This window comes from Falco rusticolus, chromosome 6, assembly GCF_015220075.1.
Source record: "Falco rusticolus isolate bFalRus1 chromosome 6, bFalRus1.pri, whole genome shotgun sequence".
Lineage (NCBI taxonomy): Eukaryota > Metazoa > Chordata > Aves > Falconiformes > Falconidae > Falco > Falco rusticolus.
In genome coordinates, this window is record NC_051192.1 from 35,251,889 (window position 1) to 35,269,987 (window position 18,099).

An 18,099-nucleotide genomic window follows, 5' to 3' on the forward strand; every position below is an offset into this window, starting at 1 on the left:
ATCCTTTTTAAAATTAATCTGAATTGGTTTTTGTTCTGTTCTAGATTATGAATCATAATGTTTAAACGTCAAACTTCTAGTGCAGAGTAAAGGCAAAGGACAGGCACTGCCTTTTCTTTAAGAGCAAAGCTGTCTTTGTGTTTCTTGCATAAAGTGTTTATAAACATGACACTTTCTGAAAAAGGCAACATCTTCTTGATGATATCTGTAAATTTTTCATATCGTAAATGTCCAGGCTTTTTTATAGAAATTCAGTTAAAAGAAATTCGCCGAAAGAGTAACAAGTAGTCAGGTGTGCTCTAAAGTGGTACAAAAGCTATCACTGATTAGATTGTGCTTGCCAGTAAATTACTGTTTGTAAAATATTAGCTTATAATACTTAAAATAATTTCTTTAATTGAATGGACAGGTTTTTTCAGTCCACATTATTTATATTCTCATATCCAAAGGAATTGTGACTTTTTCTGCTAGCTACTGAGTATCGTGTGTGAGGAGATTGTTAGTTTTTTTTAACCTGCATGGTGAATGTGGTCAGAGACAATTTAGAATAGCCTTTCTTGTACTTATTTTATAAATCTGAAGCATAAATCAGAACAGCATTATGAAATCATTAGGCATTCTTGTAAATTAGACATCAATTTTGGGGTTTTGTACTGCTGTGTTAATTTTGCTCATTTTCTTCTGTGCCAGATATCCACACGCTAAGCATTTTCTTGGGAGAAGTATTTGGAAGAAACCAGTTCATTACCTGCACCTGCAAGGGCTTTTAAAGTGGTGAAGAAAAACGCTTATATTTTTTTCATGCTTTGAAAAGCAGGTAATTAATTAAAGAAGAGAATACATATATGGTGTTCCCATGTTTCCAAATGTATCCAGTTAATTAGTTGCATAATAGGGTGGTTGTGTTTCATGCAGGTTTTCAGTTCACTGTTAGAAATCAGATAATTATTATTATAAATCACTATTACTTTATTATTTTAATCATTATAAATGGAATTAAATGCTACAAAATATTACTAATGAATGCAGTTGCTTATGGGAAATTACTGCCTGGTTATTAGAAATAATGAGGTAGGTAGTGAGTCATCATAACATATTTTGAACAGATGTATTCTATCCATACATTTAAATGGTGCAGTAAATAGAGTGAGAATGTAAAAACTGTTCTAGGAGGTCAGTCTGGTTGCCCATCTAGTCCATTGTCTCTGGCAAGTAGCCAAGAGGGTGTTTGTCTTTAATACCCTTCAGCAGGCGTTTTCAGCTGTGAGCTTGCGAGTAGGGCACATGGGCAGCATCCACAGGCGTAACTATGATGTTGTGGGAAACATCCTTTTCTTTTAGCTTTGTACTTGCTAGTTTCTTTCAGTGACACCCATCTTTCATGAGCTCTTAGATTCAGTGAGGAAAGTGGGCTGGTCAGTAATGCAGATCAGGATTGCTGTTAGGAGCCAGCATCAGATGGCTGGTAGCTCCCAGCCCCTTGTCTCACAGCGCACTGAACCTATTTGACTCGGCTTTTCCGACTAGGGTCACTAATTCTGAATAACGCTGTGCTAAGAGCTGGATTAATGAAAGCAGAAGTGTGTGCTTATAGCAGTTCGTGGATCAGGAGATCACCAGGCTTTATTACTGAGCTGCAGTTTATCGCCCCAAAATATGTCTGACTTAATGACATGACTCATTCTTACGGTCTTAGCAAGAATACTCAGAGTGAGGATTAGGAAGATGTTTGGTTATTTTTTGAGAGGTATAGTCCTTGGCAAAACAGAGGAGGCCTGTGACCCTTGGCTACATCAAGCTAAAAGCAAACATTTTCTTTTGTCCCAGAGCATCCATGTTTTAATGTTGCCAGCCCTGAGTTCAGGCAACAGCCACCCTGCAGGCTCAGCAGTGGGAATGCCCCACCGGTTGGCCCACAGGGTCTTCCAGCCAGCAGGTCCGTCTGTTTGTGTCTGCACTGGAGAACTGAACAGAACATACCACAGGTGTGCAGGCATTGACAGCATTAAAGCGGGCAGAATGCCAGCTGGCCTGGCTCAGCCCTGCTCCAGAAACCATACTAGCAGGGAGTGTCTGGGATGGTGTAGGTCCCCACAAGTTAGCTTAGACCAGGCTGGCTGGCTTGAGGATGGAGGCGAAGGAGAGCTTGACTACATGTGGGTTAGCTGTGCTCTGTCTTGTGGTTTCACAGCCAGAGAAACACCTCCCTGCTTTCTGAACTAATATAATGACACCATATTAATACTAATTGTGATAAACACAAGCAAGCAGCTTTACTGGGAATAAAATGCTGATTGTGTTGGAGTTTGGGGTGAAGTCTTCCTGAGGCAGTCGCAGTATTTTATATGGGATTATGGGCGAAAACAGAGTTCTTAAGCTGAGCGAAAAAAAAGCAACAATGTCTGGAAGTCTTAAAGAGACAGTTTATGTTATTTTTCTAGAAATCTAGAATAAAAACATAATCTTTTTTTGCATATGTTCCTTTTAATGGAAATATCTTTTGCTTTAAATTTCATAGCTGTAGATGGCAGAGATAAAATCTGGTACTCCAAACAAAGACACCTTTTCTGCCAAATAGGATTACAAAATAGGTGTTTGTTCTAAGTATTTATTATTAGTATACCATGGGGTTAACGTCTTCAGTAGGAGAACTGAAAAGATTGATTCACAAAGCAAAAACACATACTAAAAGCACAAATATGTTTCCTGTGGACAATTTCATAGACATTTCAAGCTGTTGGTATGTAATACCTCGTTCACATGAACCATGACCAATCTCTGGGGAAAACTCCTCTAGGGATTTAGGAAAAACCCAACTGATTAAAATAAAGATCCCATTTAACTTGCTTGCATGGCTTGAATCCTGTCCATTCCAGGAGAGCTGGAATCCCAATGTAGTTACTTAATTTTTCTAATTTAAATACACTGGTTTAAATTACGTTTTTATGCTTGGATTTGTTGGAGGGAGAGGGCAGATCTGAGAAAATGAAGACAAAAATTTCTATGGATTTTATATACTTTACTATTGTGTGAGATTTTTGAGGTTTTCTTCTGTTAATATTGTTCTGCTTTCTAGAAACCTTCTCATGGCTTTCAGAAAAACCTGAAACTTGAAGTGGTTGACAAGAGAAATCCAGTATTTATCAGAGTAGCAACCATTGTAGATACCGATGATTATAGATAAAAGTAAGTTTCTCTGTCCTTACTGTACTGCCCTGCTTGAGTCACTGATGAGTACTTTGTAAAACCAGAATCCTATGGTTGGAAAATTGAGCACAGGACAAAATGAGTCACATTGTTGGGTCCTGCTAAGCTTTTGCTCATCCTTTTCACTGATTAATATGCATGTAATTCCTTTGGAAGGGGTTGTTTTATTGTCCTTAGTTACATTTGCTGACGTAGGTAATTATAAAGCAGAGTTCAATATGTGGAAAATTGCTTTGGGAATAGTTTGTTGTAAGACAGTGTCTATTCTATCAAGAAATGCAATGATTTAATATTAAGTGTCAAGGTCTGCTATGATGTTTGTGGTTAGGGCCCATAAAATATTTGGCCTAGGTTAATTGAATCTGTGTCTTTAAACACCAGGGAGGGTGAGACATCTAAGTGAGACACGAGAAAATAACCCTGATCTCTCGTGTCTTGCCAGTGACTTCTGTAATTCTGAAGTTTATATTAATTACGGACTTTAGATTGGATTAATCTCAGATAATGTATTTTTAAGGAATTGCAAACTTACAGAAGTTGTTATGCTTGAATTATTTTTCATGTGTTTTACAAAACCAGTTTATGCTCTGAAGCACTTTACTGTTAGAAGGGCTAGTGTATTCCAGATATCCAGTTAGATGGATTTGAAAGATACTTGGTTTTGCAGTTTGTACAGATTAGACATACCTCGTATTTCAAGCAGAAAATAACACCTGACATTTCATTTTGAATCTGAATTAACTGGTGTCTGGGAGTCATCAAAACTAATATCTTTACACCTACGCATTTTCTATCTAAACTCTAAGTTGGTCATGCAAAAAAACCCCCAAACCAACCAACCAAACCCTTATCCAGTCTAATCTATTTAAATGACAGGATTTTTAACTTCTAGGATGGTAATTTGACTCTGTAGCATATGTTGAAAGAGCTCTATTTGTATGTATCTATGTGTACATGCATCCACACATGCATGCATAAGAGATCCGAGCTATTTACTAGTACAGACTTCAAGTAAGATTTGAAGATACTTAGCTTTCACCTGAAAAAAAGCACATGTATAGCCCATACTGGTGGGTTTCTGGGAAGTCACATACTTTTCTCTTCCGTTTCAACTCCTTATCTTGTATAGTCTGATGTTAGTAAAAATTTTACTTGTTGGTTTATATTTTTATGGATAAATGCAATTTTGTAGTCCTTGCTTACTGCTCTGCTATTCCTAAATCCTGTTCAAACAGGAGATTAAAAAATGTTTGGATTTTTGGATTAAAAGATGTTTGGATTTTTGACTTTTTTGAGGGAAAAAAAAGGCAGAAATTAATGCTTAATTTAAGTATTAATGTGAGAACTAAACTTGTCCTGCTTTATTTCTGAGGTTTGAGCCTGATGATGCAAGACAGCAAAAAACCACGACACCTCTCTCTTCCCTTCAGCGACAGTATGCCTGGTCCAGAATCTAATGCACATGTATTTTTGTGTAACTCTGACAGTTCTCTTAAAGTGACTTCAATAATGGACATCCCATTTTTAGAGATTACTTAGGGAAACTGATTTTATAGAGAATTTTTCTGATGTAAAATGTTTTGTTCTTCTCTTTATTTAGGTTCATTTTGATGGCTGGGATAGTATTTAGGACTATTGGACGTGTAGATAGCCCGATATCCATCCTGCAGGCTGGTGGTACAAAAACTGGACACCCCTCTTCAGCCCCCACTTAGTAAGAGAAATCACATTGTAACGTAATGATGTTAAAGGCACATGTAGTGTGCTATCCTTTTTCCCTGCCAGTGCTATCCCAGTAAGCATAGCAACTAGGATATGCAAAATAATGTAAATGTTACATTTAGTGCAGATCAACAGTCATGTAATTAATTACTTTTTAGTAGATTGATCCTCTACTGTATGGAAATAACATGTTTCTTTGTTTGCATAAGAACCACAGTCAAACCTGAAGTGATGACAAAGATCTGTTGCATAAAATCCTGACCTTGAAGCCAGTGATGAAACTGCTGTGGCATTCAGTAGGGATAGGGTACCACTGGTTAAAACCTCTTGAAGTTAGTGTGCTTTTTAGCTCAAAGGTGTCCAGACTGCACTGAGAAGGCACAAATGCTGTGGCAAATCCTCATAACCAGGTAACTTGATTTTTTAATTCAGCTGAGCAAAGAGGAGTTAGTGGTGCCCACACTGAAGTTAAATCTAACAGAAGCATAGTTCCAATAATAATACTGAATTACTGGCTTGCCCTCTCTGGGGATTTTGTTTTACTTGTTAAAGAGGAGGGAGGTCTGTCATAAATGAGACCGAAGGTTGCAGGGAGAAGAGACTTTTGTGGTAACTGTATCCCTGCCTATGCCATTGTGTTTCTGGATAACGGTAGTAAAACTCACTTTTAGCCAAACTTTGAACAGAGGATTTTTAATTGAGTGATCTCTCTGGGATTGTTTTATGTTGTGACTCTGAGGTATGGTTTGCACAAGTGCTGAGCGTTCACAGCTGTAACTTGTGATCAGAAAGAGCTGTGCTTGGGAATAAATGCTGAGCAATGCCAAGTACTCTGATAAAAAATTAAATCTAAAATAACTGAGGTAAGGTGCATACAGATTTTGTGAATGTGTTACCTGAAAATCTCAGTACCTCAATTCAGCGTCTCTGAAATGTCAAGAAGAAGTGTCTCCTATCAGGAGCATCATCAGAGTATATTCATTAGTTTTCTGCAGCATTCCAGTGGTATAGTGATGACTGCCTGTAGGAAGTTAATCATTCTGTCTTCAAAGCAGAGTCTCAATAGTGTGGTAAGTGCCAAAGCACAGAGTGTGTAATGAGAAGACAGGATGCTGCATATCTGTTCTTAATCTGAGATGTGCATCCTTGTACTGAATGAAGGAACAGTCCAGTGGGGAAATAGTAGTCTGTGGCGACATAAGTAAAATTTGTATCATATGGCAAAAGAGCTGAATAAGGTTGCAACATTTTTGTTACCTAAGATTGAAAAAAAAATAAAAATCTTAGTTTCACATGATGCAAGCAGCGGCTTCTTGCATAAATATGGACAGCCATTTTAAAGTACATTTTCAGAGAGTTTGATTTTTTTTGAGTGAAGAGAACAGTTGTAGGAAGCTAGTTTTTGCAAAACCAGAACATCAGTAAGACAGGACTTCCTTTACAAAACATCCCTGTTTAGTTAACTCTTCCTTTGAGTCTACTAACTGTTAGGTTATAGGTGTCAGATCTGCATACAGGTAGAAAAGATACAATTTTTTGCTCTATCATTCACTGCACCATTTAAAGCCTATAGAAATCTTTGGAATTCAGTGTAGTTGTAGTGTTGTAACAGCATAGTGGGAACATCTGTTAAAATATGCTTTTGGACTGCCCTAATTATACATAATAATTCTCCATCTTTCACTATCCATCTGCGAGTAAGAATCTGTCTTTCATGTAGGAAAAATTATTTAAATAAACCTTTTATGTCAGTATTGTTATGTGTAGGGGAGGTACAAGTTCATGTACTTCTCAAGTAACACGAGTACTAGAGAGGAGTGCATGTTTGTAGATGTGCAGCAGGTGTTCTCCATTTCCTGTGGTGGAGTACGTGTCCCCTGCTTGCTGTGAACTTGTGGGTTATATACTGTGTTTGCTTGAGCATCAAGCTAGTTTTGAAAGCTACATGCTTTAATGTCTCTGCAGGTGTCGTTGTTACAGGTTGATGAAAAAAGATAGACACATGAAAGTAAAATGTCAAAAATATCCTGATGGCTCATTCTTTTTAGTAGCAATTTCAGCCTTTGTTTTCAAGTCTTGTTCACTGGAAAACTTGGGCTAAAAATGGAGGAGGTCAGTACCCATTGTGGACAGATTCCTATGTTCAGGAACAGCAGGATAACCTTGTCTGTGCTTTTGCAAAACAAGCAGGTTCCAAATACATGTAGTTAATAGGAGAGAAATTGGAAGTCACGCTGTTCCTCCAAAATGTGCGTTCTTTATACCGATGTGGTTCTTCTATAGAGACTTAATCACACAGAGTAAGTGGATTAGGTTGTTTGAACCTCCATCCCGCTTTTGCAGAATGTGTTTTTAAATTACTTTAAAATAAGATTTGTTTACTTATTTATTCTTCATGTTTACTGTGCTACTCTGCTATTCCTGTGTACTTACATAACTTTTAAGGATTAGATACTTTTATTTAATCTCATATGTACTTTCCCCTGACATGCAGCTCCTTGGAATTGGTGGAAGCTTTAGAGCATGGAGGGTGTCCCACAGCAGGATGTAAGGAGTTGGGCACATTAAAAGAGCAAGACATATCGGCCATCATAGGTATGGGTATGTGCTATGAAACTGTAATGTTATTCTTTCAATTGAGCGATGTGTGTACATGTTTGTTTTTTAACTGTTGTTCATAAGAAAAAGATCCAAGCTGGAAAAAATAGGAAATCTTGTAAACCTAAATATTCAATTATTTCAGTTGCCATGGTGAACATGCTGAAATAAACATTAGCAATCTGTAACTTCATTTCACCAGGGTGTGCTGAGATAAGATTTGTCGAACATAATTTTTTGTCACAATTGAGAGGTTTCAGGTGCTCTGTATTTAATTCCTACATGGATCCTCGGTTTGCTGTTCAACTTGCAAGATGTTATGGACAGATATGTGTAAGCAGTAACTTTGAACCTTTTGAAATAGAGGCCACTAATTTTATTATGGCTTGGATGTTTTTGTTCTGCTTGATGGTAGGCGTGAGGATTTGCTTGATGGCTTGGAAAAAATGCTGGAAAGGAATTCCAATTGACATATTCCTGAATGACAGCCTGAACAACTTGCTGTTTGTACCTAGTGGTTCTAAAGATGCTTTTGTTGAACCACCTGAAATACAGTGCAGAAATGTGGCATCCCAAGCTGTCCTAGACAATAGCTGACATAGGGAGAGCAGCAGCATGGAAGAATGGAATGGGGGACAGAGAGACAATGACAGTAAATGGGAAACAGTTACTAAGCCAAAATTGATGATTTTGAAATACAGTATGAGGTGAATCCTGAATGTTTTAGTAAGGGATATAGAGTTAACCTAACATGTTAATTTGAGAATTTAAGTATCATAATATAATCCTATCACTTTTTTGCAAATTTGAGCTTCCAGAAATTCTCTTGGATTTTTCCATGACTCCTCAGATGGCATATCACTTTGTACTTTCTGCTCTCGTATGGTTAGAGGGCTATTTGGTTATTGTCTGTTCATGTTTTTAAAACATATTACTGAACTACCATGATCCAAGAGTTAGCTCTGCAATGGGAAGAGCTAACTTTTTCTTGGTTCTGGTGAGAGAATTGTCATGGTGACTAGAGTTATGCTACAAGGTTTTGATGACATATCAGCCGAGGTTAAAGTCCTGACTCGTCCTAACAAAGATACCTGCCAGCAAAACTTACTGTGTTGTTACATGTTTAGTGTGCAAAAGGCATCTTTTGCTGCAAGAAGTTCTTTCCTATCCACAGCAGGGCATTGTGTTTGTCTTGTTAGGACGCAGAAGAACTCCTGCTGCCATTACAAGCTTTATCTCCAGGAAGGGGCATGGCTAGGTTAGCTCCAGTGACAAACCTGTTGCAACATGAGCTGTGGTGGTGGTGTCATGACACAGTATGCCGCATTGCTGTCTTTCAGATTGTTCTTACCCTTTTTGTTGGACTCAATCAGTAGGATAACTCCTTAAACAGTCGAGTTAGTACTTAAGAGGTTAGCCTTCATTTAGCATCTGGTAACCTACTACATTCATGTTCTTAGCCCACTGCAAATGTAAAGTAAACTAGACTTGCCTCAAAGCTTCCTGGCTGCTTAGCCGTGACCCATTTTATTTCATATTCCAGTAGACTGAGTCTTGCGTGATTTATGAATGCACCTGGCCTGTAAGGTAATAAATTCCAATTGTTTACTGTGTCCCATCTCAAATACTTAGAATCAGGTGAACCCATTCTTAGCCCAAGGCTGAAACTGGGGGGGGGGGGGGGGGGGGGTGGGGGGGGGGGAAGAAAACGAACTGTAAGTGATTAGTCAGAAGTCAGAAAAATTAAAAATTTTAATTTATGGTCTCTCTAAATAAACATTGGCACTAAAACTTCTGTATGTTTCATAGGGAAGGGATGAGTAAGAGCTATATGTCTAGTTAGTTCATGTAGCCTTTGCTTTTATAACTAGATTTTCCATGCTATTTAAAGTTGTTGTATTTACTATCCTGAATATTAAGAAACAAACTCAGGGAAATCTGTTGTGGTTTATTTTTACTGCAGTCGTAGCAATCCTATTATTTGCACATTAACTGATAGTTCTAGGTTATAAAAATATAACTGAAGAGATTTTGTTGGTCATAAGACAGGTATTTGCTGTTTCATAGCAAATAAAATTAACACCATTAAGTGTCTTATTCACTAACTGTATCATTTTGCCCTGTGTGCTGATATTGTGGGTTTTTTTCTGAGCGTTTCTGAGGAAAACAGTGAGATTTTTATTTATCTGCAGTCTGCAGAATTGAGGGTCCAGGTCACCCCCAAAATTCTAACATTGTACCATCACTTTTTTCCTGAATTAACAAAGGCATTTTGAAATCGGTATAATTATCCACATCAGGTAGCAGTCCCTTGGCTCTTTATCTTGGCAACCTTGAAATGTATTTAAGCATGCTTATCTTTTTTTCATGATGAGGCACAACATCTATCGACAGCATAAATGCCTGTGTGCAGAAAAGATGATAATTTAAAATGCTAAGTAATTCTGAAATAATTTTGAAAGCTTGTAACTTAGGAACCAGATGAAAGCCTCGGTGATTAATTATGTAGTGAGGTGAAAGCATTACTTTTGGGAAAAGTTGATGTTGATAAGGACTTGGTATCTGTCACCAGTTGATCTAGGGTTTTGTGCTGCGCAGCTGAAACTGAGACTGGTGTGCCGGTTGCTAGTATTATGCAGATCACCTGCATATGATTGTGAATTGTATGCTCTCTGGTGTTTAATGCATACAATGATATTTCGAGTTTAAGCAGTAATGCAAAGCCGTCAGTTGTAAACAGGTCATTAGTGTTTTGGGTCAGCGCTCCATGAATAAAGAATTTTACCAGAAACTTGACACGCACTAGTGTAAGTCAAAGTGAACTAACTGAATGTGTCGTGGTGGAGGCTGTGTTGTAAGAGAACCACAGCACAGAAACATGGAAACCTCAGCTCAGCAGAATGTTGTTATCTTTTCGTTGAAGTAATTCTCCTCTGATTTTGATGCCAGTCTCAAGTTTCATTTTATCTTTTATGTAAGATCATTGGCCCCAGCCAAATCCGTCATAGCTAGTCTTGAGTCAGGGTTTAGACTGCTGAAGCAGCTTCCTCCTAAGAAAGAATGCTTTAATGATAACATGTGTTGTAAATTGTGATAAACGTATTGTAAATTGTGGAAGAGAAAATTTGGTCACTTGTTTCCAGACTAGTTAAAAATGTTTCTATAAAGTCAACTGAAGTAAAGACATCACTTAAAAATCCCGCAGAAGAAAAAGCATACATCCCCCAGTTGTTGTCAGGACCTTCTTGCTGGAGGTTTGTTGCTAATCACGTATCACTTACAGCAAATGCGGTTTTAGATAAAGTCTAATCCATCAGTTAGTCCAACCTGTTTGTTTAACGCACCAAGGAAGATAGTTTGAGCAAATCTGGGTGAATTTTCCTGAAGCTGCCGTACAGCCTCATCCCTTAGCAACACTTGGCAATAGCCTGCACCTAGAAGGCAATGAGGAGCTGGGGTTGGTAACATTTCCAACCAGTACAGCTAAACCAGGAGACCTGTTTGTGGCTTCACACAAGTTTGCAAAATACTCCAAGCAGTCATAAAGACTAATAATCCATATTAAAAAATACTTCAGTATTACGTTCTTTATGAAACAGAGTACCACCTTACTGTTCTTCAGGTTAAGAGAGAAGCCTGTCTTATATTCCCTTCTGATGTTAGATGTAGCAGAAACCAAGTAATCCAGTTGGACTCTGCGCTTCAGAAACTTTGTTTGCATATAATAGAACACAGGAACATCTCCACATGTCTGGAGAAGGCTAAGGTCCATGCCTACCCATCAGTTGCCCAGTTTTATCCTATTACTCTTGAACTTTTGAGAAAAACGGTATTTGTGTAACCCTACCTAGAGATAGATCTTGACAGGGACAGAAGAGGAGTTGCAAAATAACCACAATGGGATATGCTACTGTTACATCAGAGTTCTGCAAAGGGCTAATTATGTAAAACCTCTGTTGACTAGAAAAGCCTAGGTCTATGATCACAGGAATTCTTCAGAATGGTATACAGGAAGTAGTAATCAGTGCATTGCATTTTTCCTTTATTGATCTTCCCTGGTTTGATAAAACCAGAAGCTTATTTAGTGCTCAGTTTTTACTTAGCCTGTGCAGGACCCTGGAAGCATTGGCTCCCTTTCCTCAGAAAACTGTTACGGACATGTATTGCCAGCCACTCTGCTGCCATTTCAGTAGGATGCAAGTGTGCTGCAGATAGCTAATTGCTTGCTGTGTTGATCCTTCAACATTTAGAGTTGGCTGATTACTCTCCTGTGGGGTGTGGGTGTGTGTGTCAGGTGGTATTAATGTGAATATTTGTCTACTGAAGCCTGCTAAAGCAGCTCAGATGATAATTGACTATCTTTATTTTGGACTGGTTTCAAAGCTGTGAAGCAGTGCTGGAGGGTGGACAGCCCTGTCAGATGTATAGTAGAGGTTTCAAACTGAGTACCTGCTGCTGCTTCTGCTTCTTGGCATTCTCTCTGTGCCTCTGGCAGACCTTGTTACTCCCAAGTCAAGGACATCTAATCATTTTGGAAACTGCTTCTGAACCTCTGCTATTCTCAAAATAGTGTGCTAAGGCGAACTGCAAGCTGGAGCAGAAATCCAGATTCGAGTTGACAGAAGAGTTAAAAACCCTAATTTAAAATTAAGTAACCTAAACATCAAGACTTCTGAGCCCTTGAGATGAGTTGTCTCTAAAACTTACAGTCTTGTGTAAATCAAATACTTCTCTTATGTAAGAATAACAAGATTAATTTTTTATTCTTTGTAGTAGACACGTTAAACTGAACTGAAGGCTGGAGGCATTGAGATTCAGCAGGATTTACTGATTGATCTGAAGCCATGTAACTCATACACAGGTTCATTCATGCTGTATTTTGTTGAAACAAAGCTAATGGTGGAAACCATGAGGGTTCTTTTTGTTGCCCCAAGTAATAGTAGCATCAAAGGACTATCAAAGAGTTTTTTAAAAAATGATACAGCAGCTGGAATGTTTAATTACAAAGAAAAGCTCGTCGGAATCTAGTGCTCTAAAGCATCACGTTATGACTACGGTTGACTGAAATTGTCATTCGGCTTCTGTTTTTCGAGAAAATGCTAAAAGAAAAGGCAGTATATAAGCAGTCAAGTTCTAGTGAAGGAATGAATTTTGAGAATTTTTTTCTTTGTTTTTTAATTTAAAACATGTTGTAGTGTTGGTAAACAGAAGACCTGCTAGAGATGAAATTGTATTGTCAGATTTCATTGTGGTGTAAGACTGATTAGGTGGTTAGTTTTTCCTTGAGACAACCGTCTAACTGCTTAAAAACGCTAAGCCTCAAAACACCCCTCTGAGCATAGGAAGCCAAAAGATTACATGCTTTGCCTTACAGCAATGGCAGATCTGGTATGAATCAATATATTCCTGAGTTTCTGATAACTGTATTTCATCACAGTGGTATGAGTTTGTCACAGTAAGAACTTAAATCCCACTAGCGTTGGCTCCTTAAAACCTTTTTTCTGAATAGAGGCCTGGTTCTTTCATCTAGTTCATATGTAGCTCATATGAAAGGGGAAAAAGAGATCGTTGTGGTAGATGCAGCAGTATAAAGAATTGAGACTATATAACAGCTTCCTCTCTTCCCTAGTATTCCTGTTTTCTTCCCCATATTTCAGTTAATGTTTTTTTTGTTCTTTTAAGACATCTAGCAGAGGCTAGTCCTAAGAGACAAAAACAGTAGGTTGAAAAATAAGTATAAGTAGACGTATACAAATAAATCTAAAATAAAATGCCAAATTCTGCCTAAGAGAATTTAGAAATAAAAAGTATATTTGTATATTCTCAGATAATAATCTTATTTGTATATTCTGTTCCATATCTTTAAAACAATTTTATTAACAAAAAGGTATCCTATTTCAAGTGTAGTGCTTTAGAGTCCAGCCACACATTCAGCTATATCTTATTCAGCTGTGAAAACTCCTGGTATGAAGGTTCTCGTGGCAAAAAAAATCAGTGCCTGTATCTCAGAGGAGGTGCTGGGACTACCATCCAGTTCCTCAGAAGAAAGCAAAGACGATTGTTTTGTGTTTCATCAGGTCACCTGGGGATATAGCTGTATGTCCCTTGAAGACACCGTACAGGCTGTTACGGAGCAATATCTGCTTGGAATGAGCTTAAACAGGGATCTCATCTTGATGAGAAAAGCAGAAACTGTATTCTCCTGGCAAGTTTTTTCCTCCATAATTCAAGTTCAGCACAGCTATACAAGGATTTTTTTAAAAAAAGGCTGATACTGTCTTGTTTTCAAGTGAACCAACTGAAAAATCAGACATGCTGTTGGACTCCTGTCTTGATAACCCCAGCAAGGACTGATTGACTTGGTCTGTGTAGCCTTGAGGAATTTACTCGTTTCATGCTACAGCTGAGAGAAATGTAATTTTTGACCAACTTTTTATGTTGGTGAGACCAAAATTAGGTCACCAATACTGGTCGAACCTTGTCATAGGAGTTGATACATATTAACTCTCTGACTCCAAAGCTTCATCAGTAAAGGAAAAGGAGAATGCACAGCATATATTGATTAAAAGGCCTTTTTCATTTTAATGCTGTGCTTTGTAAAATGAACATGATAATGAAAGCTGTTGGTTTTCTGGTTATTTTTTGTAATTTGGAGGTGGCAGGGGATGTGGCTGGCATGGTAGACTTGTTTATATTAGGCAGTTCTGTTTGGAAATCATGCATGTAACGATCAGTGAAATAAAATATTGGAGTGGTTTATGGAAAGGCAGGTAGTTACATTGTTGAAAAGAAAGTAAGCAAAATCACAGACATGCATTTTTTACATTTTACCATTATGGAGGTCCTTGTATTAATACAGGTGAGTAGGAAAACATAATTTCCCATTCTAGTTAGTGTCATAGTTCATGAGCCACAAATAGAACATCATGTTTAGTACAGCCTCTCCTGTGTCTTAAATAGAGATTTGAAAACTTGAGTATGTTGTTATTCACTGTTGTGGCTTATATATACCTTTCAGAGTTTAGGATACTGTCTTTGAAGTGTGTGTAGCCTGACTGATCAGTTGAATACTGCAGAGTGGTTTTCTGAAGAAAAAATCCTAGTTCAGCCCCATGTGTTTTGTGTTGCTCTTTTTTCCCTTTCCTACCTCCTATGCAAACACGGGCTTTCTGACTTTGGGAGGTACGGCTTTTGCATTTGTTAAGAGTAATATTTACGTGCAGTGTCACATTCTCTCTTTCCCTAGCTGCGTGCAGTGAAATAGGGAGTGCTGAATGATAGGAAAAATTACGAAAATATCACAGTCTGTTAATGGAGTATCACAAAATGGCATTTGCAAAGATGGGGCATTTGCCGCAGTAGGAGGATGTGCACCATTCCTCATACTGTGCCCTTGCAACGCAGCTTCTGTACAGACATTGCATAATAGAAATACTATTGTTCACAGAAAAAATAACCATGGGAATATGACATTATTTGGAGAGAGGTGGGTATAGTCAAAGGCACCCTGTATTTTGTATATAAATCACCATGAGAAAGCTGGCTAAACATTCATCAAGCAGTTTTCCAGAATATATGTGTTACATAACTTGCTGTCGAAAGGAAATGCAAAAACCATTCTGGTTGAGGTTTTTAATGCATGGATTTATTGACATTTTGAAGTATGAGTAATTATTCCATTGTTTTCTAAACTTTATATTAATCAATTGCATCTGCTTCTAGAAAACTGGTCTCTGATGTCTTTTCTTCAACTTCTAGTGCAGTCAACTGCCCATATTCAGAGATGAACTTGAACAAAGAAAGCCTCTTACCTGACCGGTTGAGCGGAGAGATGCCAGCAGCCAGTCCTGTCCCCAGAAACAGAAAAGTGGAAGCAAGTGAAAGATCCACCTCTCCTGTAATCAAGTAATTACAATTGAAGTGATGTCCATGACTAATTGGACACATTTACTTCTGTATTCTGCAATGTAATTTGTAGTTAGGTAACTGCTGAATGGTTTCAGAAGGGTCTGCCTGTTTGCACATGGTTTTATCTGTGCTTATTGAAAAGGTCACCTAGCTGTCAAAGGCTGATAACTGATTTTACTGTGTATGATCTAACAAGAGTTCATTTTCATCTTCAGTGTAACTATCTAGACTACTAAGGTAATTGGAATTCAGAATTGAATGTTTGCTAGTTGGTTTCATTTAAGAAAATGATTTATTTGTGTTTCTTTTGTTTGCTGGGCTGGCCTTACTGATGTGACTGTAAATTAATACTGCTTTTTGAAGATCAGCCGCTATAAATTCTTGTTGTGGGAGTAGGGAATCAAATTACTGGGAGTAAGTTTTGCAAGAACGATGCTTAAGTCTGTAGCTGAAGCTTCGAGTAGGAGCCCTGGGAAAAACCAAAGGGATGTGATTCCATGATGATGATTTCCAGATGATAGTTTTCTATCCGAAATTGTGGACACCAACTCTTGTGCTTATTCTGAGCTGTGGGGATCCACAGAGAATTTAAGGAAAGGAAAGGAAGAATGGCTTTCCGTTCTTTTCAAGGGCTACATAACGTAAATGTGAATGTTCATAGTGAAGATTTCCAGTTGCCACTGTAATGACCATGTATTTTTGATAGGTGGTATTTTAAATCGTATTCTCGGAGACAGTTTCAGCTTCATGCTTTAAAAACCAAAACACTCAGCTGTCAAAGAGCACTGCTTGGATTGATTGTTCCTGTAAATGCAGGGTTGTAGAAATCTCGTGACTTGATTATGCTCTGACAGGTAGCCCAGGTACTGTCCCAGTGAAGCTAGTAACAGTTTGAGCAGTGTTCTCTGTAGCAGGGACCATGTCAAGTGCTCCTTTTTTCATTGTCCCTGTTAAGAGACTGAATAACATTTTTAAAGTGTCCTGGCTGGAGGGTGGTATATCATGGAAGGGATAGAAGGGACAGGCAGAAAATGATACTTCAAAGTTTTCTTATGTTAGAAATATTTGAGGTGGACAGCTTATTATCGAAAATAACATTAGGCAAATTCTCTTCCTGTTGAATTGCCTAAATGTTTTACCTTTGATTTCACGGGGAAGAGAGTTCTGTACTGTGATTTCTGAAAATCCCAGGTTTACAATTTTGTTGGTGGCAGATGAAAAACTTCTGTGTATTTCTTAAAAAAACCAAAAACTTTGTATATCTTCAGTTACATTAGTGACTCTTTACGCATATCGAAAATAAGTTGAATAACTCAGGTTCTTTCAGTTTTAAACATTTTGTTAATTTGTTTTAAACAGTGACAGAAAATGCCCCAGTCCTGGTCACGTAGGTATGAAATCTTCAGCTCACAATCGATCATCTGGGAAAACTGTACCTGAAACAGCTAAGCAGGATGATGCAGAAAGTAAATCTCCATGCAAGAAGCCCCTGTTATGTGATGTGAAAGAAAAGAAGGCACCCAGGTAACTATCAGTTCCTTTCAAAGTATGAGTTGTTTTGGAGTCAGTCAGTTTGAAATGCAGCTTGCAAGGCAATGCAGTGCAGCAATTTGTCTGTGGAACTCGTGGAAGTAGTGGGGAGGCAGATGGAAGTTCTTCAGCTGTCTTTATTAGAAATAGGGAAGAAGGGAGTTTCACAGTGTATTTAAGAAATAAGAAATGCCTATCAGAGAGGAGAGGAAAAGTACTACAAGAGAAAGAAATTATTGGAAGTTGAGATCCTTCTTCTCTACCTCTGTGTACAAATAATGTTATTGTATATGTACAAATATGTACATACATTTACAAATGAAATGTAATTCCTTAACTCTCAAAATTTCTTCTCTCAAATAATAGATACTCTCTAAGTAAAAGACACTCTCAGAGTATCATTTTGACAGAAAATGGCATGAGATCATTTCCAAGCTTGCACTGGAAAATAATATTTAAAAAGGCTATCTTTGAAACTAAAAAGATACAATTCAGTGTTTTCACGGGGATAAGTGAGGCAATAGGGTTCCTTACATTTTTAATTAGTTACAGTATCAGTGCATTACTTTATTGGCTATTTTCATACAGAAATAGAAGACATGCTAGAACAAGAAGTGTCATCTGTTGTATATTTAAGTGTCAGCTACATTATCATGCGTTGATAATAGATGAACTGTAAATGTTAGCAATAACAGTGTCTTGAGAGACTTTGGAGAGGTAGTATTATATGGTGAATGCCTCACAGTAAAGCTGGTGATTGAAACTTGATTGTCTTGTTAAGAATCAATTAATCCTGTGAAACTTGCTGCAAGATTTTTTTAAAAACTTTTTTTTCAAATTGGGTTAACCAGATCTGGCAGTGTTTTATGATACTGCTTCCTCTTTCACTAGATTTTTTTTTCTTTTCTGAAATATTACTTATTGGTTTCCTTTATTCCAAAAAGCCTAAGTAAAAAATGAAATGAAAAATGAAGGTGTAGCTTTTTGCATCTTCTAAAATTGGTCAGCTATTCTTTAGAACGTTCTTTCGTATTATTTTGATCAGCTCATATTGTTCAAGTTATACTGAAAACATCTAGTAGGAGTGTCAAGCAGTGTTGATATAATTTCCGTACCACAAATAAACAGCATTCA

General features: G+C 37.7%; 1 protein-coding gene across 1 annotated transcript in view; it reads left to right on the plus strand.

Annotated features, from left to right (window-relative positions):
• The window catches only part of L3MBTL3 (L3MBTL histone methyl-lysine binding protein 3), an 81,430-nt gene that overhangs the window by 50,672 nt on the left and 12,659 nt on the right, over positions 1-18,099 (plus strand). Inside the window, 9 exon segments of the mRNA XM_037392377.1 lie at positions 691-710; positions 713-774; positions 3,077-3,190; positions 4,808-4,885; positions 4,887-4,921; positions 7,424-7,476; positions 7,479-7,524; positions 15,286-15,432; positions 16,795-16,959. Coding sequence (XP_037248274.1) covers positions 691-710; positions 713-774; positions 3,077-3,190; positions 4,808-4,885; positions 4,887-4,921; positions 7,424-7,476; positions 7,479-7,524; positions 15,286-15,432; positions 16,795-16,959 — 720 coding nt within the window.